Consider the following 27,364-nt stretch of genomic DNA (forward strand, 5'->3'; position numbering starts at 1 on the left):
TCTGCAGCCGCCCAGAGAGACCAGAGAGTCTGGAGAGATGGGCAGAGAGAAACTATCTGAAACTCAGCAAAGAGCAAATGGAGAGTCCTGCATCAAGGAAGGAATAATCCCATGAACCAGCACAGGATGGAAGCAACCTGATCTAAAGCAGCTCTGCAAAGAAGGACCTGGGGGTCCTGGGTGCATTAGGAAAAGCATCACCTGCAGGTCGAGGGAGCTGATCCCTCTGCTCAGTCACAGTGAGGTACATCTTCAGTTTGTGTCCCATTCTGGGTTCCTCAGTACAAGGAGAGACATGGAGCTCCTGGTCCAGTAGAGGGCAACAAAGATGATTAAGGTACTGGAGCATCTCTTTAACCAGGAAAGGCCGAAGGAGTTGGGCCTCTTCAGCCTCAAGAAGAGAGGAAACCTTATCTAAGTATCTGAAGGGACAAGTGTCAAGAGGATGGAGCCAGGCAGCACGTAAGTACAAGAGGCAATGAGCAGAAAGTGATGCACAGAAGTTCAACCTGAACATGAGGAAGAATTTCTTTACTGTGTGGGTAACTGAGCACTGGAACAGATTGTCCAGAGAGGGTGTGGAGTCTGCCTCGCTGGAGATATTCAAGAGCCATCTGGAATGCAATCCCGTGCCAAGTGCTCCAAGATGGTGCTGTTTGAGTAGGGAGGTTGGACCAGAAGACCCACTCTAATCTCTTCCAACCTGACCCACTCCGTGATTCTGTGAATGAAGGCAGATGCCCTATCATCAAAGAATTTTACACTGTGAAAAAAAACTCATATAGTTTGGCCCTCATCAATGCAAAGACCATCACTGTCACAATATGCACTATTTTTATCTGCCCCGCAATGCAAGATCAGCATTGAATACCTGCAGGGATGTTATCACTACATTTTGAGCTGCTAGCTAAATGTAAGCAGTCCAGAGCATGCAAAGAGACTCTACTGAGTGAGGCCAGAGAGCACACAGCTTTTGGTACATTTATCATTTTAATGTCTTGCTTCAGAAAAGCATATTCCTTCCAAGTACTACCTGCAATTTATGTTGCCACAACCCGAAACTTCTTGCTCTGCACTCAAGAGCAGTCAGTTCACCTGCCAGGAACTGCTGCATCTTGCATTAAGTAGACACCATTTTTAGTTAATTTACTAGAAATAATTAAAAAAAAAAAAAAAGGCTAATATTACTGACAAGAGTGTGCACTTGCTTATCATCAGGAACCATAAACTCAACTATTTTAGCAGTCATTTTCACAGGCAGTCAAAGGTAAATATCATGTGTCAACCACTGTTAGCACAAACTTTTGGCTTCTGCAGAAATGTTCCTCAGTATCAATTAATTATTTAATGTTTCCTTCTCAGAAGTATATAGCCTTTCAGATTTGGAAAAAAAAAACAACTCTTCTTTCCCACAAGTCTTTCAAGTCACCCTGCAAGAATGATACCAAGACATTGTCCACTGCACTATGGAAGCTGCACACTGGGAAGTGACAGGGATGAAAAGCACACAGGGCAATAGCTATCAAAATGTACCCCTTAAATGCATTGGCAATAAGAAGAGGATGCATCTTTTGAAGCACCACAGCTTTGTAAACATGGACTATATTTTGAAGTAAGAATGAACATAACTTGTACATTATATTAACTGCACAAGTCCATATAGAAAAGTTTCAACTACTAGAACGGACACTGCTACACACAAACTTCTTGCCTGATTTTACTACCTGTGATGCTTTCAGGCAAGTGCATTGAAAATACAAACCAGTGCCTAATAGTAACTTAGGTACCAGGAACCACCTATATTTACAATAACAATTGTATTAGTTTTTAAGGAAAGCACCATGAGCAATGCCTGTAACAATACACAGAACACTACAAAATAGGTCGGATTACCCATCATTGTGCTCATAAGTGGTCAGAGAATATTTTTAATAGTTACAGTTTGAACACTGCATAGTTGTAACTGGCTGTAACTGGCAACCAGGAGACAATTTAGAAGGTGTTTAATCACAAACATAGGGGAAGCAAACAAAAACAGTTTCTACAAAGAATTACTGATTTGATTAGTAAACCACATCATTACTGATGTGATTTCTTTCGCTCACCAACTTCAGTAATTATGGGAAGAAGAAAAAGTCCCATTATTGGTTGATGTGCATGCCAGAGAGAAGGAAGGTCTCTGTCAACACGTTTTTAATAACATTCTCACTTGAGATACAGAGAGTTTTTTATAGCGTGCAAGTGTTGCAATAGCACTAGGCAAAACTGGAAAAGGTACAGAAGAAGTTCTGAACACTTCCGAACAGTGCTTATTGCTTATGTAGCAGCACTGCCCTCACTCTTGTGAAAGGCTTTGAGCAGGAGATATTTTCACTCTCAAAATTTCACTGAACTCAACAATGCACTTATTGGTGAACTAAGAATACTGAATAACAATGGCATGGCTTCCAAAAACTGCTTTGGTGCTCTCTCTTGGTAGAGGGAAAAAACCCCAAACAAAACCCAAACCAACAAAACACAGTCTATGACTTCCTGGTTAGCTTAATTCCTCCTTGTCCCAGCTCTGCCAAAAGCAATAAATATTACTGGATACCTGTAGCATTTAAGATTATCAGTTGTAGTGTAAATTGGAGGTAATACAATACCACAGAATTGACCTTTAACACCTGGTTTCCCCAGGATTACCTGCTATTAAATTTCCCTGGTTCTTCTTCTCTAGCATGATGGAAGTCCAAGCTCAACTCTGCATCAATGCCAAGACCACAGTAATTGTTCATCTGTACAATCTGACCAAAAGGAAAAAAAAAAGGTATCGTTTCCTGCTTTCATTTTTAAATGAAAAATGAAGAAGTTCCAAGGTTTTTCAACAAAAGCAAGCCTTGCAGATGATTCTTCCAAGTCACTTGCATCTTGACAGATTCTGGAAAACATTTTCCAGAAACACTGCACTAAAATTAAAGCTGCATGAACAACTGTTGACATGCATAGCCATTACTTCCAAAGTATCAGAAAATACAAAATTTAATCTTAATTAAAAGTAACAAGCATAATAAGGCAGAAATAAAAACAAATGCAGAAATAAAACCAAATCAACCTCTCAAAGCAATTCCATGCAATAACTTCACAAGCTGATGAACACTAATGCCACTATTATTTTTGGCATCAACCATGGATTTATATTACATCATTGGGAAGACACTCTTACTTATTTTGGAATGTGACCAGCTTACACTAGATGAATGAAGAACTTAACCTACTCAGTTTTAACTAGCTCCCTATATGCCAGTCTCAAGTTTCTACAGATTTCAACTATTTCTTCCATTAAATCTTCCTTTGCATGCCAGTTCATTCCATAGCTCTTTTATCCTAGGCCTTACTCTCCCATCCTTCACCTTAGGCACCATGGGAAAAAAAAGCCCCCATCTCCAAGTGAAAAAATAGCTGGAACCTGAGCATCTTAAATCCTCCAACTGACTCATAATACCTACGATTTTTCAGTGACAAGACTAAAATATTGGACAATTGCTACCATTGTTATGATTTCCTACTTTTTTTGCAAGCCCCTTGTCCATGCTCTTCTGTTAATCTGAAAAGAGACGGAACCAGGATTCACATACAGCTCCAAAATCATCATCCACAATCAACACCAACATCTACAAAATTTTTATTTTCCTAAACAGAAACAAACTCATATGAACCAAGTGACAATGACTTTCATTCAAAAAAAAATGCAAATAACAAATGGCATGTATACAGACACAGAGTAGTAGTAAGATGATGGAAGGATTTACTTCCTGTATATGCTAGCAACTCCTAGTAATTTCTTAAACTGTGAAAGGAAAGATGAGAGTACCTTTTGGGGAAGGGAGTGCTTTTTAGTTGACACTCCAGTTTACACGTGGTTTTGGAAAGTGTTTCGGAATTCCTTCCAAAGCCTTTTCTTATTTGAGAAATGACTTCTTTCCCAGCTGAAGCAAATAGGAATGTCATTGCCATGTGAATCTTTTCATTAATCCTCTATCAGATGCTTTTTGCTAAACTGCTACAAAACGTGCTCTGCAGTCCACTAGCCCTGCCAAAACCAAAACACTAGGTCCAGACGCATGCTGTATTAACTAGGAAACAGCTCAGTAAGGCCCAAGCACAAAGACAAATGAGAAGAAAAAATTAAACTACATTAATACCCATCCTCTTTGTGATTTTCAGTAGAACAACAGTTCCCAAGAATCACACCCAAATGGCTCTCAGCTCACCTTGGGAGGCTCAGGTTCCGCAATGCCATTTTCTGCACCTTCAGCTGGCTCTTCTGCATCCAAAAGGATAGTCCAGCGATCCATGAGAACATCATCCGCCTCATCCACAGAAACCAAAATGGAGTATGGGTCCTCCCCACTGTAGCCAGCTCCCCAGCGCAAGACCCTCCCCAAATCATTACCTGGGCAACAGTGAAGAACACCAAAACATGACTGTGTTTCATAAGCAGCGCATCAGCCCTGTTTTACAAATCACACTGCACTACAGTGCCTCCAATCAAGTCACAGAATTAGTTTGTTTGGAAGGAAGAATTATCTAGCAGAAAGAAAAATAAATCTAAGCTCTGTTGTGTCTGCACATGTGCTTACCACTGCATACAGACACACAGGAGCGTTTCCACAAAAAGTGGTGGAAAAGCTTGTTATGGAGTTGAGACACTGGGGTGCAACTGAGTTGAACTGAGTCTTACAGCAATGGCTGATGCACCTGCAATTGTCAGGAGGAGGATATTTTGCCCTCCCAAATCCTTCCCACTGACCCACACACATCAACACTCCTGCTGCTTGTTTTCCCTGATGGTGTTTTTCTGAAAGCACGACTGACATTTCCTTGAAAAGCTGATACAGTGACTTACTCTCCAGCACTAGCCAGAATTGAATCTCACAGCACGTCAGCTGCAAAACTGAGTACTCTGTCAGACAGATAAAGATAAAACTTTCCAGAGGGTTTCTGTTCTCAGCAGAAGAGTGGTTCTTGCTGTGATTCTCACCTGTTCCTAAAGGTAAGATGGCAACTGAGGGCTCTGAGCACACCAGCTTGTGCCTGATCTCCTCGAGTGCACCAAGGACCCAGCCAACGGTGCCGTCACCTCCACACACCAGCACTCGGAAGGAGGGGACTTTGGAAAATGTGTGAAACCTCCATTGTGAAGCAAAGCACAGGGGAAAAGAAAAGTTAACAATGGAATATAGGAAATGCGAAGTTCCAATATGCTATTTAAAATAACACAGTATTATTGGATTTCTGCCCATGCCCCTTTACCGTCAGTTTCTGGATCAAATTCAACGAAGTGAATAGAAAAACATGAAGTTGTAGATAAAGATGATTTTAAAAAGAGTGAAAACCATATTCCTCTATGATTTTTCACAGACAGAACTAAATGGTTAACCACTTCCTTTTGCAAGGGCACAGAGACCTAACTAGTCATAATTTTGATGTGAACATCTGTAACTTTCTAAATCCTAGAGGAGATGTTGATTATTGCTGGTGTTTTTGTACTTAGTCATAGGAATCACAGTACATTTTCTTCTTCACAGTACTGTTTTCCTGGTGATGCTTACCTTTTGTGGCTCTTCATCCTACATACCAATATATTATGCAAAAGAATTGTTATTTCCCATTGCACAAGAAACACTGAACAAGTGGGAGTATTTTGCCATAAAGCTACAGAAAGATTCCAAAGCCAAAACAAAATGAACTGGTTACTTAAGCTGCAGCTTGAAATGCATTAAAAGGACAACAGAATTATACAGTTCTGACAGAAAAATTAGTTTGTGTAGCTTGTTTATCTCCTACATAAGCTGCATTTTTCCCAAAAAGCTTTTGATCTCAAAATCTTGTCGTGACCGTTTTTTTTTTAAAGCAGTAGCGAAGGGAAAAGGAATAGGCTACAACCATCGCTTTCAGTTTTGTAAAGCTGTAACAAAGTGGGGCTCATTAAATCAAGCCATCAGCTCCTGTCTTCCTACAAGCACATTATGTTCTGTTCCTTGTAGAAATGTTGCAGCTGTGATCAGGCAGACCCTGTTAATTCTGCAACTAACTGTGGCCAAGTTTCAAGAGTCAAAATAGAAAATTTTATTATAGTTTCCTGGTAGTTCCCATGAAACATCAGAAGGAATAAAAGCAAAAAACCACCCTCATCAGGAAATGTGACATTTCTCTTTCCATCTCCATTCAAATATAAAATCTATTCATTTTTAATAATTATTAAGTATGTGCTACTGTAAAGTGCATATGACTTTCCCAGGGCCAGACTCTGCTAGATTTGACAGAAGTATATACATCAGGAACTACTCTATTTACTTTTCTTTAGAGAACTCCACAAATATGTTGTCACAGTAAGAACAGTCAGAGAGAAATGATCCACTGCCCTGGTCTTCAGGCACAGAAGAGAAGCAATTTAGATCTTCAAAATAAGTGAATCTAGTCTACCCTTTTAGAGAATAATAGAACAATGTAAATTAAAGAAAATAAAATGAAAACATGATGACTTACCCAGGCAGTGGGCCCCCATTGGTAAGTTCAAAGACTTGATGTGGGTTTAACAGCTTTCTAAAACTGTACAGCAGATCCCGACCTTTGAGACCACCACTTTTTGGATTCACAAATACAAGAAGTGGGCAACAATTCTGTGGTATCTTGGAAGCCTGAAACAAAACAATAAAAAGGATTAGTCAATGCCATGAAAAGGCAGGAAAATCATTACTGCATCTCAGAAATATTACCTGATGCTTCCTTGATGCCTACTAAAAAAATCCAGATTCTAAAAATAAAAAGATTCAATGTCCAGCCAATAGACAGGTTAGCTGCTGATTTTGCTCCCCTAGGAATTGAAGGCTCCTTAACCCACTACAAGCACACATTTGAGCCTAACATTAGAAACAAAGTAGTTTTAATTAGCCCTTCCTACACATTTTCAGTAAACAGTCTAGGCCAAGGAACAGTGTGAGGGATAAGAGTTCTGTATGATTAAAACTGGTTTCCTTGGAAAGTGAGAACTTCTCCCCAAACCAACTGAAAAATCTTTACTTCTGTGGTTGTCTTAGAATGCACATCAATTTACAAGGATAAAGAATTTAAAATAATGTTTGGGGCAGACAGTGGCATACCTCTTCCTATGAAATTAGAAGCTGAAAGCTTCTTTTAAAAAAATGTAAGTGAAGCTTTTTCATTATGAGGATTTGCTCAGGGCTGCCAGTATCTTGCAACCTACTGAAGCTGCTGCTCAAAGCCTCCAGAAACTGCAAAGGAGGCCATTGGACATGGCAGAGGTGAGATTTCCTGGGGCACTCCATGGGAACAATATCTGCAACCTCACTGGAGATCAAAACTTACAGCCAACAGACGCACCTTGGGACTAGTTTTCACCCAGCCTGTCTGCCTGTAAATAGTTCTGTAAAATGATTTGTAAGCAGTTCTAGAAAGATTAGAGAACACCAGCACACCTTTTATCCATCCTGCCACAAGGCTGGGGTGCAGGTACATGCCAGGAAAGTCCATTGGACGTTTCAACAACTTCACTTCTGAACAGAAATGTTTGCCATAGTCCCTAAGTTGTGGTAATTCTTATTTACAAATTGGACAGCATTCAGGGAACAGCAATTTGTCACGCAGCTGACCGGATGGATTCAGGGAACAGAACAACAGTGCTAAATATAAGTCAATTTAGACAAGAATGATTCAGGGGTCGGTGAGGCAGCAGCATGACCACAGCGTGCAAGCATGTGGAGAGATACCAACAACTACAGACGGGAGGAGGCAGCACCCAGAGAGCCTTTCAGCTGCTGCCTGTAAGTGATGAGGTGAACAACAGAGGAATCGGGTCAAATTAACCAGTTACATTTGTGGGGATGCAAAATGGAGTCTGACATTCAGATACACCAGATCTGTGAGCTGATTTAGGCACTCAGAAGCAAATGATTCTTTGGGTCTTCACAGTACTTGAGAGATTTCCTCTAATTTTCTGTTCTTAGAAGAGCTGGGTGCTAATCCTCTGCAAGTCACACCCTGCCAGATGTGTCAAGATGCTGACAAACACATAAAAATCCTTCTTCCTTCTCCTCTAACACTGCCTGCATGAGAAATGCTCTCTGCCATCCAGTGTGATTTGTCTCTTGATAAAGAGAAAACACATTGAGAAAAGGAACACTAAGCAGGTATAAAGGCTGGTGAAGCAGGCACACACTGCCCCTTCTTTTCTCATCCTTCAGATTCTACAAGACATTCAGTTTAAAAATATATCTTTGTTTTCTAGAAAAATAAATGAGCCAAACAAGGGCTGTTTTGAGGGACAAACAGACAAAATAACCTCAGTTTTATTTTTCTGGAAAGGTTCCACTGCAGACAAAACAAGTAGGCTGATAATAAAGAGGCTGAAAGCTGTGCAGACAGCTCTCTCCAAAGGAACTACCTTCATGCTAAACTGACAACTGAAGTCAAAACATCTTTGGCCTCTACATTCAGGCATTATTGAAAAGAGGGAAGCAATTACTCAAAGCATGCCCAACACATAACAAGGATAATTTATTAATTTCTGTTGAGTGCATGGAAAGAACATTTGTAGGCAGCAAAGGAACATAATTGCATGCCACTGTCACAAAAAGGATTTCTTGAGTATTAAGTCAACAACTCAAGGATCCACACTTCTCAAAGAGACAAGATTTCATCCCCCTGAGCCATTCCAAGCATTAACAGAAGAATAAGCAGAGCTCTGGTGTTTTCAGAAGTTAAGGCCATCTTGTTGCTCCATCATCATTTGTCATATCCCACTTAGAATAGCCCTCTGATAATCACAAAATCATCAAGATTGGAAGACAACTTTAGGATCATCAAGCCCAACCATCCACCCAGCACTGCCACTGTTAATGCCTAAACCACTCAACTACATCACCAGCACTAGATCCAGATACCTTTTAAGCACCTGCAAGGAGTGGTGACTTCCCTGGGCAGCCTTTTCTAATACCTGACCCCCTTGCCAGTGATACTTTTTTTTCTAATATCTAATCTGAATGTCCCGTGTCTCGGACTAAGGCTATTTCCTCTTGTCCTCTCACTGCAGGCAGGACAGGAGAGACAGACCCCCACAACACTACCCCCTCTTTTCAGGAGTCGTAGAGAGCCATGGGGTCACCCTGAGCCTCCTCCTCTGGAGACTAAACAACCCCAGCTCCCTCAGCCAGTTCTCATAAGACATGTTTTCTGGTCCTTCCGTGATCCTTGTTCCCTTCTCTGAACATGCTCCAGCACATCAATGTTCTTCTCAGAGTGAGTAGCCCAGAACTGGACACAGCTCTGGGTATGGCCTCACCAGTGCTGAGTACAGGGCAGTCCCTGCCTTGGTCCCGCTGACCACACTACTGTTGATGCAGGCCAGAATGCCATCCTTCTTGGCCACCTGGGCACACTCCTGGCACAGGTTCAGCCAGATGTTGACCAGCATCCCCAGGTCCTTTTGTGCTGGAATGCTTTCCAGCCACTCTGCCCAGCTGCTAGTGCTGTATGGGATTAAATCCCACCAGCAACAGAAGGCAGAGCAGCTCTTAAAGGAAACATCATGTCCCATGGGGTAACAGAGCACACTGTTCCCTTCCAGCACGCTTTGTCTAGCTTTTACTCTGCCCTACCCTCTCTCCTGTCCATTTCCCATTTCTTCCTCTTCAGAGCTTTTTAAATACCAAAATTTAATCTCCAGTCATTTCAATTTTCTGAACAATACTGGCAACCTGAAACCTCAGGCTTGGTATAATGCCTGGAAACTTGTGGAGTTTAAAAAAGGGTGTTAACAGGATAATAAAAAGAAAAAATATGAAGTTCTGGAGTTCAAAGTAAACAAAACTTTTTCAAAAAGGAATAGGAGAAAAGAAACCAGCCCAACACTGAAGTCTAACAAATCTCTTACTTGAATGTAATAAGAACATTTGATTATCTTCTCTTCTTCAGGAAATCAGTTTCTAAAAATAGGGACATTTAGAAGTGACATGCTGAACACATGTTTTATATTACTTGCTTTTACAGGCACGTTCTAATGCACTGGATTTAAAACCAAGTAACTGAAATCATTCAAAAGCAACTTAAGGGAATCACAACTATTTCTGAGACATAGTACACTCTAAGGCATTCAAAAAACCAGCTGTGTTTTGTAAAGTTGTCTGAGATCTTACCCAAGTAACATAAATTGTTGCAAATACATATTTATAGTTGCTACTGTAAAGTGCCAACTGTATTTTTTGTCGAATGTCAATACTGTACCTAAAAACCCCCAAGCCAGGTAAATATATACCCTGAATGCTACTAAGATTCCCAAGCAGCTACAGCAAATGCCTGGAGCTACTAAAAATTTGTATGTGGTATAAACTAAACTACTGCTCAAGCCCACCTATGTTAAGGTATCTTCCAATGTAAATTCCTAACTATATGCATTTAGATGCAGCTATTCAGAATAAGAAGTATTCAAGAAAGTGCTTGTCCTTACAGTGAACTTACTTCCCATCACAACTCTTCATTGAGCTTGAAGGAGGTAAGAAACACTGCTAAATCCCCAGATAAAGGCCAGCTTCTAAAAACCCAATTTTTTGGTAAGGATTAAAAACTCATGACAGCTTGTATAGTAGAGCAGGGCTGCTGCTGCGCATCCTCAAGAGCACACTCTTGATTACAATTACAGACGACCACAAGGGTAGCACCCTTATGCTGCACCACTTAAAAAAGGTCCTTGATACAGCCCCACTGGGGACAGATGAGTGAGTTTGTTATTGGGCAGAAGAGTGTGTGACTCACAGCCTGAGGACTGCCCTCCTCCTTTAGCCCTGGCTTCAGTGCTGTGCTTGAGGAGTGAAACCTGCAGAAGGGTTTTGTGTTGGCTGGCATTCAGGATGGAATTTATTGCTCCTTTCTTCGAGACAGCTGAAGGAGGCTGTGTAATTTAGACACTCTGACAGTCACCGTGAATTGCCTAATTTGTCAGGAGTAGCACAACACAGCTTTAAACTGGGGAAAGATGTTTATTATCCATGCTAATCCCCTTTCCATTGACTGTACTGTGTATTGACACCTCCCAACAAAGCAGAACAAGGCGTTCTGTGCCACCAGCCTACCACTGTGACAACCACAGCACATTTTGCCAGGTGGTGGGCTGTCTCCAGAAACTGCAGATATCTCTGACAAGTACAATTCAACATTTGCAAATGGCTGCCAGCAGCATCTTCCATGTACAAGGATTCACAATGCCCCAAGCACAAAATTTTCTCCACCCTGGCCAGCAAAGACTTATTATCTGATGAGAAATTATGTGCAAGGTGTCAGAACACTATGGGAGCACCTGCTGGGTCAACCCCTAAGCCTTTTCTTTATTTTTTGGCATATTACATAAATGGAAGAATCACACAATCATAAAAGTTGCAAAAAGACCTGTAACATCATCAATTCCAACCTCTGACTGAATACCACGTTGTTGACTAGACCACAGCACTAAGTGCCTTGTCCAGTCACTTTTTGAACACCCCCAGAGATTGGTGACCCCACCACTTCCTGGGGCAGTCCATGCCAGTGCTTGAAAACCCTTCCAGCAAAGGGTGAGAAAGGTGACAACCCTTTCAGAAGGGTGAAAAGTAATCACTTATGTTTTGGCTAAAACACTCATTTAACTATTATGCTTTTAAGATGTAAATATTTGTGTGAGGATTTAGTAGAATGAATGAAATGGAAAGTTTCATCTGTTTGGGAACTTTCTACATATTTTCCTGCTATTCTTAACGCACCTAAACAAAGCGTATCAGAGGGCACTCCACTAGTAAAAGGCATTAGTGATAAAGCCACCAAAACCTGTGCTGGTATTGGTCACATACAACTGTCTGCTGACTTCCTTGCTTGCCAGTGCTGCAAAACAAGTTCTGTTAAATTAGTTCTGAACTGAACGATTTTGTCCTGCATGGTCTCTCACCTTGATTTGATACCAAACAGTGAGACCAAACTGTCCCCAAAGTTCCTTACACACAGCAGCTAAACAGCTTTATAAAATACTGCAGGTTGGTTTTTTTTTTTCACACTCCAGTGAAGAGAGTATTTTCATTTATTTGAATACTGTGAAATGAAGAAGTGTTTGATTAAATTCCTAACGCACTGAAACAGCGGAATAGATCAACACATCTGATAACACTAACTGCTTGACTTTCTAACAAACAGCTTATGCAACAGCTGAGCTGTGATCAGTCTTCTCACTAATGGTAATAAGAGGGTGAATTGCTTTGGGTAGATCTGAACATGCCAGACTATATCAGACACAGAGTAAGCAAATTTCACCTCAGAAAAATACTAGCAACCTGCTAACCACCAATACTTCTGTGCTGTTACCCATTTTTAGAGAAGGACTATTTTGGTTTTCTGTTTTTTTGTTGGTTGCCTTTTTCTTAAATTTAATTGGTGATTTAGAAAAATCACTAACCCTTCATTCCCAATTTCTTAATTTCACTCAAAAAAGAAATGTCAAACATGGTATAAATTTAGTATTGTGTCAGTTCCTGTGTATTTCCTGGTACTGTATTTAAATCATCACACATATAAACAAAGACTAATATTATCATAGGCTATAAAGATAGCCTGGGTTGGAAAGTACCGCAGGAGGTCATCTAGTCCAACTGCTGCCCAAAGTGAAGACAATAAGCAACCATTAGTCTAATGGTAATTAGTGAATGGCATAAGCTGGGTGGACAATCATACAAAAAACAACACTTGACGTATGATTTAAATTAACTCTTGGCTCCTTTCAGTGAGATGACCAAATAGAAACAACACATGCAGAAATGCAAACACAATGCTTTTGCCCGTGTACAGCCCCTCTCTCTTGCTTACATATTAGAAATTAATCCCTAGCAGTCCCCTGAAGTGGAATTTCTAAAAAATATCTTGCATCAGATAAGAGCAATATCTACATTTTTCTGGCATCAAGAAGTTATCTTCAAACATATTCAGAGTCAGAAAAGCAGACCTATGTAATCAACAGAGTGGAGGATGTTCAACTTCACACCACAGACAGCAAATACAGGCTCATAATGCATTTGCCTAAAAAACACCAAAAACAAGTATCCATGCTTTGTGTTTCTCATAACAAGCACTCTGAAACCTAGTTTGGACAAGGGAGTCTAGATTTCTAAGGATTTCACAAAATATAGTTCCAGTGCACACATAAGAACAAGACACCCAGGTTTTTAGGAGGGGGTTTTTGATTTTTGCCAGTTGCATGGGAGCACTACCACTATTATCTACTCATATAAAAAACACAATTTTGCCTTCAGAAAGCCTTGACCAGCATAGGATTCATTTTAAAACAGTGAAAGCAGGTATGTGAACAATCAGCTATGGCCATTGAATTTGATACCCTCCTATATAAAGCTGTTTCATAATTCCCACTAATAATGTAATTTTTTGACTTTCTGTGATGTTCCAAGAAGTCCATCCAGGACTCTCACCTTGCTTGCCTTAATGCAGTTCCAGAAATACAGCAACTGCAGGGTGCACAACACCTCAGCAGAAAGTAACTACGGCAACACTCTTTTTTGGACAAAACCTACATAATCCTGGATAAAAATATCACTTCACTCAGTTAATAATTTTCTTCTTATCACGTTGACTCTACTTTATTAACATGAAACCTGTTACTAAACAATCTGATTCATATGAAAGTGATTAGTAACAAGAATAAATCAGAATCAAGGCTGAATCTGTGAAAGGACTCTTGTGCTAAGTCTTTCAGAAGACTGTGCTCTGAAATCCTCAAGGGGTAAACAAGGTCAAACTGCCTCTGCTACAGAATGGGTGAAATGAAGATAATGTCACTGTGAAAATAAGCAGAAGTATTTTACCTCACATTTAACTCCCATAACGAAGTTTTGTAAGCATTTTAAGACATACCAGCTGAAACTGAAACATCACTTAATGTTTTGATCATTAAAAGAAACAAAAAGAAAGCAAAATTGATTGACAATTGAACAGTAACAGGACAAACTATTTAACTCACTGAATATATCATACACATGAAGTACAGGCTCTGAAGTATTTTTTTTTCATCACACTACTTATAGCATGGCCTCTTTGAACAAAACATATTTTCACTTAGTTCTAGCAGAAAGAGTTTTAAGGCAATTGCTTTTTTCTTTTAAAGACATTTTTTAATTCAAACCTGTCTCTTACCATAACTGCAGGAATCACCACAGCATTCAGAGGCTTGTCATTGACAACAGTATCTTTAACTAGCATATATATTCTTTCAGCTTCAGAAAAACATGAAATTTGGAGTACAACAGCACCTGTAAAGAGGCATCAGAACTACTTTTTATATTTCCTATTTTTATTATTAGAAAATAGGTCTCATATTACAGCAAAAGTTTACTCAGTTTACTGAAGACATTATTCAGCAAAACTTATTCTGCATTTGTTTGTTATCAGTTGAATTGTGTTGTTCTGTTTCTAAACCTTCCTTCCTACCCTCAAAAACACCTCATATTTTTATTAAAGCAAAGCAATTTGAAGACAAGAACTGTAGCACTGAACTAATGCATATTTAAAGTTTTCCTTTGAGCTTCAGGGGTAGGGCCTATTTGCATACTCTTTATCATGACTAACATTCTGTTCTCATCATGTAAAAGTGACAGAGGTATCAGGTTTCATTTTGTATCCCATTATTAACAATCTGAGTTCTGTTCATTAACAATATCTCAGTAAGAATTACTGCAAGCAAATTTTTGGGCTGATAATCAAGTTTAGATCTTTATGTTGGCTTAGGTTCTGAATGGAGCAGTTGGGGAAGAAGGGAAGACAAAAGAGAAAAGACAACATAAACACTGACAAGTTAGTGTAAAGTAGGGTGTTTGATGAGGAGGAAAACAAGGCAGGATAAAACAAAAATGCATAATGAAGAGTATACAAGATGTAGGATGGTAACATAACCTGGCTGTGACAAAAAGGGAGAGTTAGGAAGTTATGAGAACCACAAAAATACAAACATAAGAAGAAAGTGGCAATAAAAATCACATACAAGCAGAAACATGTGAAAAACACATGCACGTAAATTTGGTTTAATGATGCTTTGACAAGGGATGAGTATCACAAAACCAAGTACTCGTCACTGGCAAATATGGAAAGGAGAAGGTGTATCTGAAAGCTTTACAGCTTTTCCTTTGAAAAGATCAAAATCAATCAGTACCAATTAGTCATGTGGAGACAGCAAATAACAGAAAGGAAGCACACATCAGTCTTCAAAACCATGCTATAGAAAGACCCATTTAGCAGACGTGGAAGTTAAGCCTGCCAAAGGATGTGAAACACCTTGACTACAGACACCTAAACATACAGAAGAGAAAATTCCACACTTGAAATTTTTACCAAATGCAGATCTCCACCTGACCACTGCACTAAAGATGCCCAGAGCCACTGCTGCTCCAGCTGACAGAAGCCTCATGGCTTCTCCGACTTGGCTGAAATAAAATTCATACAGCAAAAGCAAAGAAACAACTCAAAGGATGAATACATTTATTTTCTTCAACTTTCAGCCATTGAACTCTAGCTCTTAACACTGCTAGGAATCAGTGACTATGAAACAATCCCACTGAGTCCAAAAGCAGCACCAAATTTTAGTATTCTCAAAATCATGCAGAGAGAACACTTGAAGGATTTTTAACAGTTCTGTGGTGTTAGATTATTCAGCTGAAGTGCAACTTCAAAACTCATTTTTTTGATTAAATATTACTGCCTTCTGGTACACAAGGCATGAAGCCAACCTTTTAACTTTTTTTAATAAGGTAACACTAATCCTCTGCTCTTCATAAATACATGTGTTACATTTTACCTGAAGGGCTTTTTGCTTATGCAGTAAGACTAACATACTCTGAGCTTCCAGCCTCTAGTAGTAAGCTGCAGTTTTGAACATAGACATTGTTTGCAAGACTAAAAATTTTAATGCTTACCTTGTGCTTGATAAACATGACTCACAGATACTACATTTGCTGCAAAGGGTAAAAATATAAACACATAAAATCTTGGGTACATTTAGAGTAAATATTTAAAGTATTTTAAAAAGTTACATAAATATAACATAAATAAATATTAAAAGTTATACAAATACAGGGAGAACCTCCAGCTAACACTTTCCCTCTCATGTTTACTTTGCAAGTAAGAAAATCTAAACTGATTTTCATAAAAGGTGACTAAGAATTATTTCTGGCATTTCAAGTTTAATTCCTCTTGAAGTGACATAAAAGATCGGGAAAAAATGCCTTGTTTCCTACAACAAAAAGCATGACACATTCCTGACAATGCTTATACAAAGTATTGGTTGAAGGAGTATTACGAAAATTCAATTGTACTTCTTTGAAAAAGAAAAATAAATTCTTTTCCCTGAGTGTTTTTCCGTATATGTGTGAACACACTGCTCACACTTCTCCATGATGGGGCACAGAGCTCATGACTAACCTGGAGAACAGCCCAGGCAAAAAGTGTCAGAAGTTAAAAAAGGCAAGGGATATTCTGTGCATGGTTTAAGGTATGTATAATTCTTCTAAAAAGAGATGCCTTTTCACATAAACAAACAAAAAACAAGGTGTAGTCATATATAACTAGAGCAATGTAACAATTATTCTGTAAATAATCAGCTGTCACATCTCTCCTGTAACTGTGAGCATGCTAAAATTATTTAAAAAGCCCACATGAGGGTAAAAGGCAGAATAATTTTTTAAAATCAGGTCAGAAAAAGTTAAAATTATAAGAAAAATGAGAAATTTATGCTTCTACATTTTGTTCTGTACAAAAATTGTTTGAAAATGTACCTGTTTACTTACTTTTGATAGCTAATTCTTCCTTGAGAATATTTGTGTATTCTTCAGGGGAAAGCTGGGGTGGAAGGCCACCAACAAATAAATTTACTTGTACAATGGATTTACTGTTTTCCACAATGTAAAATCTTGTTTGATTCATCTGACGTATTGAAGTCTACCAAAATAAAGTAAAATAAATGACATGACATTAGTAATCACGTCCTCTATGCTTAGAGAATATCAGAAACAGAAACAAACTTCAGTTCAAGCACTTGGCTTCTCTACCCTTGAGCCTGCTTAGGGGGTAACCAGTAACTCACTTTTTCTGTAAGAAAGGAGACTCCATACTTGATAGGAAAAAAAAAAAAAAAGACAAAACCCAAAAGTTTATTTTTCAGATTTACCTTTCTTATGTCCTTGAGTCTGTTAAGAATCAGTTCCTGATTGTCCAAGACCATGCGCTGAACTGGAGAGGGAAAGAACATTAATCATGTTAGAAAGCATGTACATTATTATCAGGCTCAATTACACAAAAACAGTAACAAGAAAAATTAGGGGATAAGTACAGCTCTGCATACAACTAATTTTCTCATAGAGGACCATGCAGATCTGAGCTACTTCTTATCCAACAATAAAAACGCATAGGTGCTTGGAACAGTCTGACTTTTTCCACAGTTCTTAAACAACACCCTCCTTTAAAAAAAGGCAGAAACAGCCTGAACCCACTCAAAAGACAAGCAGTACTTTGGTCATAATCTAACAGTTTGACAGAGGACTTTAAAACTGTATTTCCTAACAAGTACAATAATAACCAACTTCTGTGTTTTATCAAAATATTAGAATAAGTCTAACAACTTCCAGTAAATGTAAGGTTGCAAATGATGCTTTACAACAGAGCACTAGAAAACAACCAAGGTTATGACATTCACAAAGCTACAAAAACCTTATAAAACAACCTCCCAATAATGCTCACAGATAAGGCAAAGCATCAAGACAGTATTTGAACTACAAAGATATTTATTCAACTGTGGTCAGAGCATTAGCATTACTTCTATGTCTTTATTTATTTCTCCATGCATCCTTGCAAATACTGAAGCACAAAGGGATGTCAACTTGGACAGCACCAGCCCAGCTCCTGCAGGATCACAAAACACTTGAGCAATGCTAGGACTGCAGATTTCTGTTCTTCCTAACACACAAACATATTACTTGGACTGTCTTAGGACTCAGACTTACACTTCTTTAGGGGCTGTGTCAGGAGGGCAGAAGACAGAGGAACGGAGCCATTTGAACTTTAGAATTAATCTTTAATAAATAACTCCAATTAAGAAAATTATATCAGTTAAACATAGCCCCCCAAAACAGGGCAAAAGTGTCAATACCCACCAGAAACCACAAATGAGTTTTTATGTAATAAAGAAGGGGAACCTTATTCCCACAGGACACACAAGACTGAAAAGAATCAGCAATACTTCTGATTAAGTATTTCAGCATCATCATGAAGTTTCATTTGTGTTTTTTATTGTAGAAAATGAACTGTGACTGTTAGAAAGGGGGAAAAAAAGCCACGAGATCAGATGTGGTTTTGGCCAATGCTTCTTCACTTACCTTGCTTACTGCCCATAAGCACTTCCACCAGTTTGAAATTCTGGAGGCACTCTGTCTGCCAAAAGATATAGCATGTAAATTCAGCTTCTGACCAATATAATTTTGCCAGATGTTTACACTATTGTGTGTTATATCCTGTATAGAGTGTATAACAGAGCATGGAATATTAAATATTTTTAAATCAACCATGGTGTTTTTCCTCCAACCAACTCCTTCCAAGACAAGAATAATCTTCATTTCACACACTCATGGCATCACATTCCCATGCTCCTAAAAACATTGGCATTTTCACAGCCACACTGTGAGGGGACCCCTGTACAGCATGGTTAATACCATTCCTACTTCAGTGATGAGCAGCTCATCTGGAGTATTTCCTGAGTGTCCTTCTAGAGAAAGCATGCAGGACTGGGAATGAGCCTGCTCTTGGAGAAGATGGCCCAGGAACCAGCTTGGCAAAAGCAGGCTGACCATTCCCCATCTCTTGGGAGACTCCAGGCACTGATGGAACAAAACCCTCTTCAGCTGTGCCACAGTCTTCTCCAAGCTACTGCCAGGGGCCACTCAATTCCCTTGCAGCTGGACCAGAACAGCTGGCACAGCCAAGAGCTGAACCATCCACAACAATGACTGAAACCCTGCAAACATACGACATTCAGGACTGAGGAAGGGTCTTAAATTTTGGCCCTGAGACTCAAGGGACAAATGATCTTGCTTTACATGTCATGAACAGGGGTGTTAAGAGCCTCAACTGCCTGATACTTGGTGAAAGCAACTTGGAGCACAGGCAAATTCTGAATATTATAAAGGGATTTCCTGTATGTGCATGCTTATACAGAGAAACAAGTAGAGCATTTAAAAATTATCATTACTATTGGAGAATATATTGCAATTGCAATATTGGAGAAATTGCAATTGAGCCAAAGAATTAAGTCTCTTACAGCATATAGCTAGCTGTCCAAATACAGAGACGTGAAGATCTTTCCCTAATAGAATTTCCAACTATCCTGTTAGACACTTGCTTTTTTCAGATGAGACAAAACTTCGGACATGGCTGTTCCTATTTTTGTTAAAAAGTCCACAGCACTTGAGGAAACAGACTGACAACAAATCCTGAAAGTATGCTGTAGCCAAAACAAGCTCCATGCTTTACACAGCTGCATACACCTAGACTGATCAAAGACGATGACTTACTGCAGAGAGCTAGTCACATGCATGTTCCTATGTACCTGTAAATAACCACTAAGGGCAGCAGTCACCCTCTGTAAGCATGGCTGTGCCTGGGGCAGTGGAACTGTGCTGATTTGCTGGTGTGCTCACAAGCCCCAGGCGCTGACATGTGCACACTACGTCTTTATGTCGCTATACTGCTGAGGTTGGGCCTGCCTACGGCTTGGCATGCTAGCAAAGTCTACCAAAGTGTTTCCTAAAAGTCATGCTGTTTTGGCACCAACCCTAAGAAGGTCAGGTAGACTGAAAAGAGATTATCTTCCAAGCAAAGCATTTGCACCTACAAGATTACATGATTTAGCTAGAATTTTTCAGTGAGGTGGGAAGCAATGCAGACAGTAAAGAACTTGGTTGCTGTTTCAAGTCCTTCCTTGCAGCCCTTGGGAGCTACAGAGATGCTGCTTGCCACCGTAGGAAAAGAATTTCTGCAGTGCTTTTGAATGTTTTTATTAATTGTCTGGATGAAGAAATCAAATGCATTGTGAGTTTCCGGATGACACTAAGCTAGGAGGAACTGTGGACATCCTCAGATGCAGGGGATCTTTATGGAGCAATGTGGACATGCTAGAAAACTGGGCAATCACCAACCATATAAAACTTTTAACAAGAACTACTGCCAGATTCTTAACCTGGGATGGGGTAATCCTGGATTAGCTGGAGAGCAGCCCTGTGGAAAAAGATCTTGTAGACTGGGTCAATAGCAAGCTGAACACAAGTCAGCAGAGCCTTGGCAGCCAGAAGTGCCACCTGTGTCCTGGGGTGTATCAGGCACAGCATCACAGCCAGGCAAGGGAGGGGATTGTCCTGCTCTGCTCTGCACTGGGTGCCCCCTCACCTTGAGTGCTGGGGGTAGATTGGGGTGCCACAATGAGAGATGGACATCAACTCATCTGAATGTGTCCAGAGCAGAGTGACCAAGATGAGGAAGTCTCAAGGTCAAGACATGGAAGGACTTCTGAGGTCACTTGGTTTTTTCACTCTGGAGAAGAGGAGGCTTAAGGGTGACCTTATCATGGTCAACAGTTTCCTTAAGGCAGGCAGTGAAGGGAGAGGTGCCAATCTCCTCTCTCTGGTGACTCGTGATAGGAGCCAAGGAAAAGAGAATGAAGCTGCACTAAGGGGAGTTCAAATTAGATGTTAGGAAAAGGTTCTTCACTGAAAGCACTGCTGGTCACAGGAACAGGATCCCTAGGAAAGTGTTCATGGCAGCAAGTTTGTGAGAGTTCAGGAAGTGTCTGGACAATGCTGTTAGTCATACACTTCACTTTCAGGTAACCCTGCAAGAAGCAGGAAGCTGGACTCAGTGACATTTATGGGTCCTTCCCAACTTGAGATATTCTGTGATTTTACAATTTCCTTTGGAGCAGCATAAAGAATTAGGAGACAAGCATGATCATCCTAACAGTGCCAACTTCCCAACAAGGTGAAATTAGAAGAGCAGCTACATAGTAAGTGTGTTTTAAATATTTCAAGACATAAACAACCAGTAAAAATATGCTGCACCCCAAGAATCATGGTGTTCATGCAGGTAAATCTGCTAGACCCAGGAATACTCATGGTACCATACAGTACAGGCCTACCTACCCTGAAGATGGTGTTGGGCTTTGAGCAGCATTCTGGTCACAAAAGATCATCTACCAAATGCTAACAACATTTACATTAACTGTAAATTAAGGGACTATATTTTTTCTGAAGAGAAAAATATATACTTTCAGGGTCACTCAGGTGGTATATGGATGTGCTTAGGATCTTTCACTTACCTGCCTTCCAAGTAATGGGAGCACTTCTTTGATCACAGTCTGCACAGTGCTATCCTTATTTACTCGTAGAGAAACATATGCCATTCCCACCCTAAGGAGAAAAATACTTATTTGAGGACCTATCCTGTGTGTACCTTTTTAAAACAAGTATAGAATTTTCTCAAACATATTTGCATTAGTTGAAGAAAGTTGTTCCCTGAGGCTCACGGCAGATGAGTGCCACAGACAAGTCAAGGAACTGCTAATTACAACTGTAGCACTACCAATTAGCTTCTTCCTAATCACAAAGATAACCTGCAAGTCTTTTCCAAAATTTGTCAACGCAGCTGTAACAGCAAAATGAACACATGGCTAAATTTCATCCCACAGGTCTTCAGAAATTAGTAAATCCAGACCATTTTGTTTCTACTATTAAATATGCTTAAAATTCATACTGTCTCAGTGGTAAATTGCATCACATTGTTTTTTGGGGTTTTTTTTCCCTCCTCATCTCACATGGAAAGCTGCACTGTAGTTTTTTTTACTTCACATTTCTTTGAAAAAATCCATCAATTTTTCAAGTGATGTGTACGCCATCATTTTTTTTTACAGATGTAGTTAATGTAAAGTTGCATCTTTCTAACCAAACACATGATAAGAGAACTGCACAAGTTGCACTGTATGTTCCAAGCATGTAAAGAAACCCAAGAGTATCCAGGCATAGAAATGAACGTTATGCATACTACCTATTCAGAAAAATGAACAGAAGAATCCTGAAATACAGAAAAAGAAACTACACTCTGTTAAGAGTTCTGCAGCTTCAATAAATAAAGCAAACAGGGCTAGACTACAGAGGACAAATGCAGTCAAGCAGGATAACCTTGTGATCAAGAAGGAAAATACTCACTTGAGCCAGGCAGGATAAATTCTGATCACTTCCTCATCCTTTGGTTTGGCTCTAATGATCCAAGCTTCAGGAACAGATTCTCGGAATACTGAGCCCAAGTTGCTGTCCTCTGCAGCATCATTCCTGTTGATAACATCATCAGAGAGCAGCACCTGCTGCGTAAAGGTCTGAAGCTCATACTCCTGCTGGTCATCATTTATGTAGTACGCCCTCAAAGCAGCCTCCTAAAACACAGCAAGATAAATTAACTTTTACTTGAAAATATACAATTAATACCTATACAGCCATAGACACTATAAATAACTGATTTATGAAATGAACCTTTAATGCATGTTCTAACCTCAGAGCAGTGGATACATAGCAATGGCAAAAAAAAAAAAATTCAAAGAGTGAAGTTTTGAAAACAAATTTCAGCAAAGATGAAAGAAGAAAATTTGAGATATCAATGTATTTGAACACAATCCACAGTATTTTTGGCAAGTATTTTTGGCAATTTTAAGACCAAATGTAAAATTTTGGGTGCAATAAGTCTACACTCATGCATGTAAAATTTACTTCACAAGGAAAATGGTAAATTACACTTGATTGAACCCAACTCTGCCTACTCAGTCTTCTCACACTAAGGGATGCTAAAAATTAATGAGCATCTCAGACACAAATCTGCCCTGAAATCACACACCCGGGATGAGGAAAGGGAAGGGCTGTCCTTGCAAGATGCAGACAGGAATTTTACATCCATAAGGGGCCCATGCCTGCAGCACCTGTGCTAACACAGACACTGCAGTCAATACAGATCATTTATAAGAACTTGTATTTCTCTTCTCTGTTATTAAAAGCACCAGCCTGGTAAAATGTGCTTGAAAGGCAAGTAGCACTCCTAAATAAAAGTGTTTTCAGTCCTGTACATAGGTTTTTCTTAAAGATCTTTGACATGCAGAACACTAAAAACCCTTTGCAAACCCCTGTTTTTTTTGAACACAGCATCAAGATAAAAATCCTAATGATCTTTAGCTTTATATTGTCAGAATTCTGATGTAATACATTCTTCAGACTTCTTTGCCAAGTCTGTTATGACTCTGAGACCTGCACAATTCTATTGCAAACCACCCTATTCCCCCCTCTGGGATTTAGCTCTCACAGCATGGGGTCTCTGCCTAGCCCAGTAAACAAAGATATGTACAGCATACTTGATTTAGTACTAAGTAATTTTCCCATCCCAGATGGAGCACTGGAAAAGCTAGGGAGTGGCCAGTATGTGATCAGTAATTGATTATTTTCACAGCCAAGGGGTGGAGAGAAGTATAACAAGCTTAAGTGTTTAAAGATGATTAACTCAAGTGCAATACTGGTGGCTGTCCAGGATAAATATCAAACCACTACTACAGGAAAAGAGCAAGATGTAAGGAGCTGGTTATTCCGTATTGTTTGTATCAGTAAAATCAGGCTTCAGAGTAACACCAGGAAGCAGAATGACTGCTTAAAATGTGACACTGTGGTTGCTATTACGCTACAGATATGTACACTACTATTTCCTCAGATGGCCTAAAAAAGAGCACTACATGAAGAAGTCAAATTACATTGTAATATAGCCCATTCAAAGATTTTTGTTGAGTTATATTTCTAAAAATTATCTTTCTGCTATTGTAATATGAAACAATATGTATCACACTGGAAAACTGACCCTTACTGTGTATCTTACCACAACTTCTTCATTTTTTGCAATCCTTGGAACTGAAATTAGTCGAAATTGATTGCGTTTCACTGCATCATTCCCATCAAATATCTTGAGTGTTTGTTTACCTGAATGGAAACAATTGTATTTCATTAACAAACACCTTGAATCTGAAAGCGACCTGAATAGGAAGGGTATAAAATAACTACTAAAAACCTGCTTTCAATGAAACTGAAATGTTTCTTCATGGGAACATTCCTTGTCATAGGACAAGCTTTGAGGCTGAATATTTAAAATTTTGTTTTGTTACTGTTTGTGCAAGAGGGATGAGTAATCACAGTTTTATCCTGGCTTTTGATAAAACTGTTATAACCAGACGGTGTATATTATTGCTTCTTCATCTTCAGCATTCAAGACTGTATTTATTACTGACAGGTTGAACAACTTGAAGACCAAGACAAAGTGCCACCCCCTTTAGAACAGCTCCCAAAGCACTGCCAATTCTGGTTAATCAAGCAGTCTGTTAACACACATTGTAATGAAGATATGTTAAATGCTGGAGCCGACTTCTATGCTTCCCTTACAGCTTGGAAATACTTTGTAGTACAAAATAAATACTAAGAGTATTTTTGCTCTCAAATAATATCAGCATTTAGGTTCAATGAAACACACTAGCAAATTGCTATTTACCATAGAAGGATTAAAAAGGATAACTGGAACTGGAGGAACAAAACCACCGAACCTGATGATGACTGATAAAAAGCAAGCAAGAATCCAGGCAGAAATGTGCATCACTGGGCATCTCAATGCTGCAGTGGCAGATTATGAGGAAGGACCACAGTGTATAATAACCTAGCAATGACACTTCAGTGCTAATTCTCTTGAACCACCTCAAACTAATGTTGTGTTTAATCCACCTATTTCTGCTTCACTGTATGTACTGCAACTTCAGTCAAAAGCCAACACCACAGAACTAAAGGATTATCTAGTACTTACACGTGAAAGCAGTCATTTAAAAAGGAGACTGATTCTTCCTCAAAGAAAAATCATGGTACCTTAATGCTCATGATCTTTATTTCTCCTTATTCTGCGATGTGACAGCTACATTTGGACTTCTTTTTCAGTGTAAACTTGTCCACTTTTAAAGGGTATTTCTTCTTTATCAATCCCACTGGTCATGGCACAATGTGTGCGCAAGGACGTTCTCATTACGTAACATGAAGATCTCATTGCACAGCAAAGCAGTCCCCAGTATAGCCTCCCATCCTACTCCAAAGTCATCCCAGTCTCTCCTGGGACAAAATTGGCTATGTTGAATGGTCTAGTGGAAGGTGTGCCTTCCCATGTCTGAGGGGTTGGGACCAGATAATCTTTGAGGTCCCTTCTAACTCAAACCATTCTATGATTCTGTTATGATAATCAAAACCTTACTGAACATGACAAACTTCTCTCAGTCACTTTGCTTGAACAGAAGGCTGTCTTAGATAACCTCCACACTGCCTCCAGCCTCAGCCATGCTGTGAATCTTTGGAGAGATGCCTGTATAACAGATGCATGTACAAAGCAAAACAGACAGAAACAGAATAAATAAAATCATAGAATTATAAAATAGTTTGGGTTGGAAGTGGCCTTCAAGGATCATGGAGTACAAGAATTCTAACAGGGACATCTTTCACTAGATCAGGTTGCTCAGAGCCACACCCAGCCTAGTATGATACATTGTGACTTTTAAATTCTTTCGGTTGATATGAAAAGCAGTATCACCATGGATTTTCAGTTTTCCAGTTATTATAGTGGTTGTGTCTGTTGTCAATTTCTTTTTAGTCACAGTATAAGGAAGATACAAATATCATCAACTCTTGCTTCTAAAGTACCCTTGAAACGCGGCAACCATTGCATTGAGGCCATAGTGTGCATTGGAAAGTGACCTACTCCTTTAAATTCTGCTGGATCTATGCCAGAAGGAGTGGAATTCTTTTAAACACAGATTTCTGTCAGAGTGATCTCCATGGTAACTATAGCATAGACAAATGTTAACCAAAAGACACACTATGTCCTGGGTGACCTTCTTTAGAGCTAACACAACTTGAGAAAATAAATGAACACTGGTTTCTGACAGCACAGCTGATGTTCTGAGTATGAACTTTTGTAACGCTATCAAAATCTCTGCTGTTTTCTCTAGCAATCCAGAAAGAAGACTACCATCTGAGAATAAAAACATTCATTCAAGTTCTAGTACTTGTTTTCATTTGAAGTGCCTTTGTAGTCTGCTCTTACGAGATACTAGCTGGTCTAAGAGAATCCCTAGCAATCGTAACTAGAGAATTTTTTATGAGCTCTCCATGTCTTAAGAACAGTTAAAGAACAGTTGGACTGATTCTCAAAATAAACTGGTTTACAAGAATAAGTTTAGATCTATGGACCAGTAGTAATGTCCTAAGCTCAAGCATATTTCTTAGATAAATAAACATAATGCTGCTAATCTGGTATCCATCACATAAAAAAACCTCTTCAACTTTATCAGTGAAAAATCACATTTAACTTTGTCACCGTGCTCCTCAAAGGGGACACTTTTACTGCAACTTAGTGAAAAATGGCTTGCTTGCACGTGAGCTTCAGGAAGCACATGAACAAAAGAACAAACATCTACATACTGCAATTAGTCATCCAGAAATACATTTCTCCACTGAGTCAAGAGCACATCCAGCACATGTAAGTTAAGGGGTGTCTTATGCCAATCTGATTTGTCTAACTAGCCTTGGCAAGAAGCTCAACTATAACCACTTCTGAAGTTTGGTAAAGCTCTTCCTTCCACCCGTTCCAATTTTTAAATATTAGAAAATGATCCAGTTACAGAAGTGAAGTCTACATACCCCTACCTAGTATGTACATATATATATATATATATAACCACTTGCTAATATGCAACAGATGCACTTATCAAATTGTGGTACTTAAAGGAGTTACTGACTGTTTTGTAATACTGGCACTTCACTACTAAATGTCTTTTATCTTTTCCTGTTGGATCAGAGTACACAGTATCGGGACTTTTCTCCTGAAAAACACATCGTTTTTTTCTTACTATGCGATACTGAGCTGAAAATAACCTGTTGTTCATGCTTACCCTTTCTAAGGGGAAAGTAACTACAAAAGGGTAACTCCAGGCATAATTTACCAAAGCATGGAATTTGATTTCAGTGGCTAAGATACCAAGATTTCTTGGGAAAATAATAAAACAGCATTGGACGAGTTCAAAGTTCATGTTCCCTTTGACTTCCAAATCCCCACAGACAGGACACAGCGTCTGAAAAGACTAACATGTGGCTTGTGACTGAGATAGGAAAATTATGCGGTCCTGAATCGTTTTGTTATT

At 39.3% G+C, this 27,364-nt stretch overlaps 1 protein-coding gene across 1 annotated transcript in view; it reads right to left on the minus strand.

Annotated features, from left to right (window-relative positions):
• DGKQ (diacylglycerol kinase theta) overlaps nucleotides 1-27,364 on the minus strand; it is an 88,547-nt gene that overhangs the window by 13,583 nt on the left and 47,600 nt on the right. The window contains exons 8-19 of the mRNA XM_058825878.1: nucleotides 24,019-24,119; nucleotides 22,320-22,543; nucleotides 21,434-21,524; nucleotides 18,447-18,501; nucleotides 17,243-17,304; nucleotides 16,863-17,013; nucleotides 15,993-16,031; nucleotides 14,221-14,336; nucleotides 6,532-6,683; nucleotides 5,024-5,172; nucleotides 4,254-4,435; nucleotides 2,686-2,786 (exon numbers count right to left, since the gene is read on the minus strand). Coding sequence (XP_058681861.1) covers nucleotides 2,686-2,786; nucleotides 4,254-4,435; nucleotides 5,024-5,172; nucleotides 6,532-6,683; nucleotides 14,221-14,336; nucleotides 15,993-16,031; nucleotides 16,863-17,013; nucleotides 17,243-17,304; nucleotides 18,447-18,501; nucleotides 21,434-21,524; nucleotides 22,320-22,543; nucleotides 24,019-24,119 — 1,423 coding nt within the window. The remainder of the gene's footprint in view (nucleotides 1-2,685; nucleotides 2,787-4,253; nucleotides 4,436-5,023; nucleotides 5,173-6,531; nucleotides 6,684-14,220; nucleotides 14,337-15,992; nucleotides 16,032-16,862; nucleotides 17,014-17,242; nucleotides 17,305-18,446; nucleotides 18,502-21,433; nucleotides 21,525-22,319; nucleotides 22,544-24,018; nucleotides 24,120-27,364) is intronic.

This window comes from Poecile atricapillus, chromosome Z (genome assembly GCF_030490865.1).
Source record: "Poecile atricapillus isolate bPoeAtr1 chromosome Z, bPoeAtr1.hap1, whole genome shotgun sequence".
In the NCBI taxonomy this organism is placed as follows: domain Eukaryota; kingdom Metazoa; phylum Chordata; class Aves; order Passeriformes; family Paridae; genus Poecile; species Poecile atricapillus.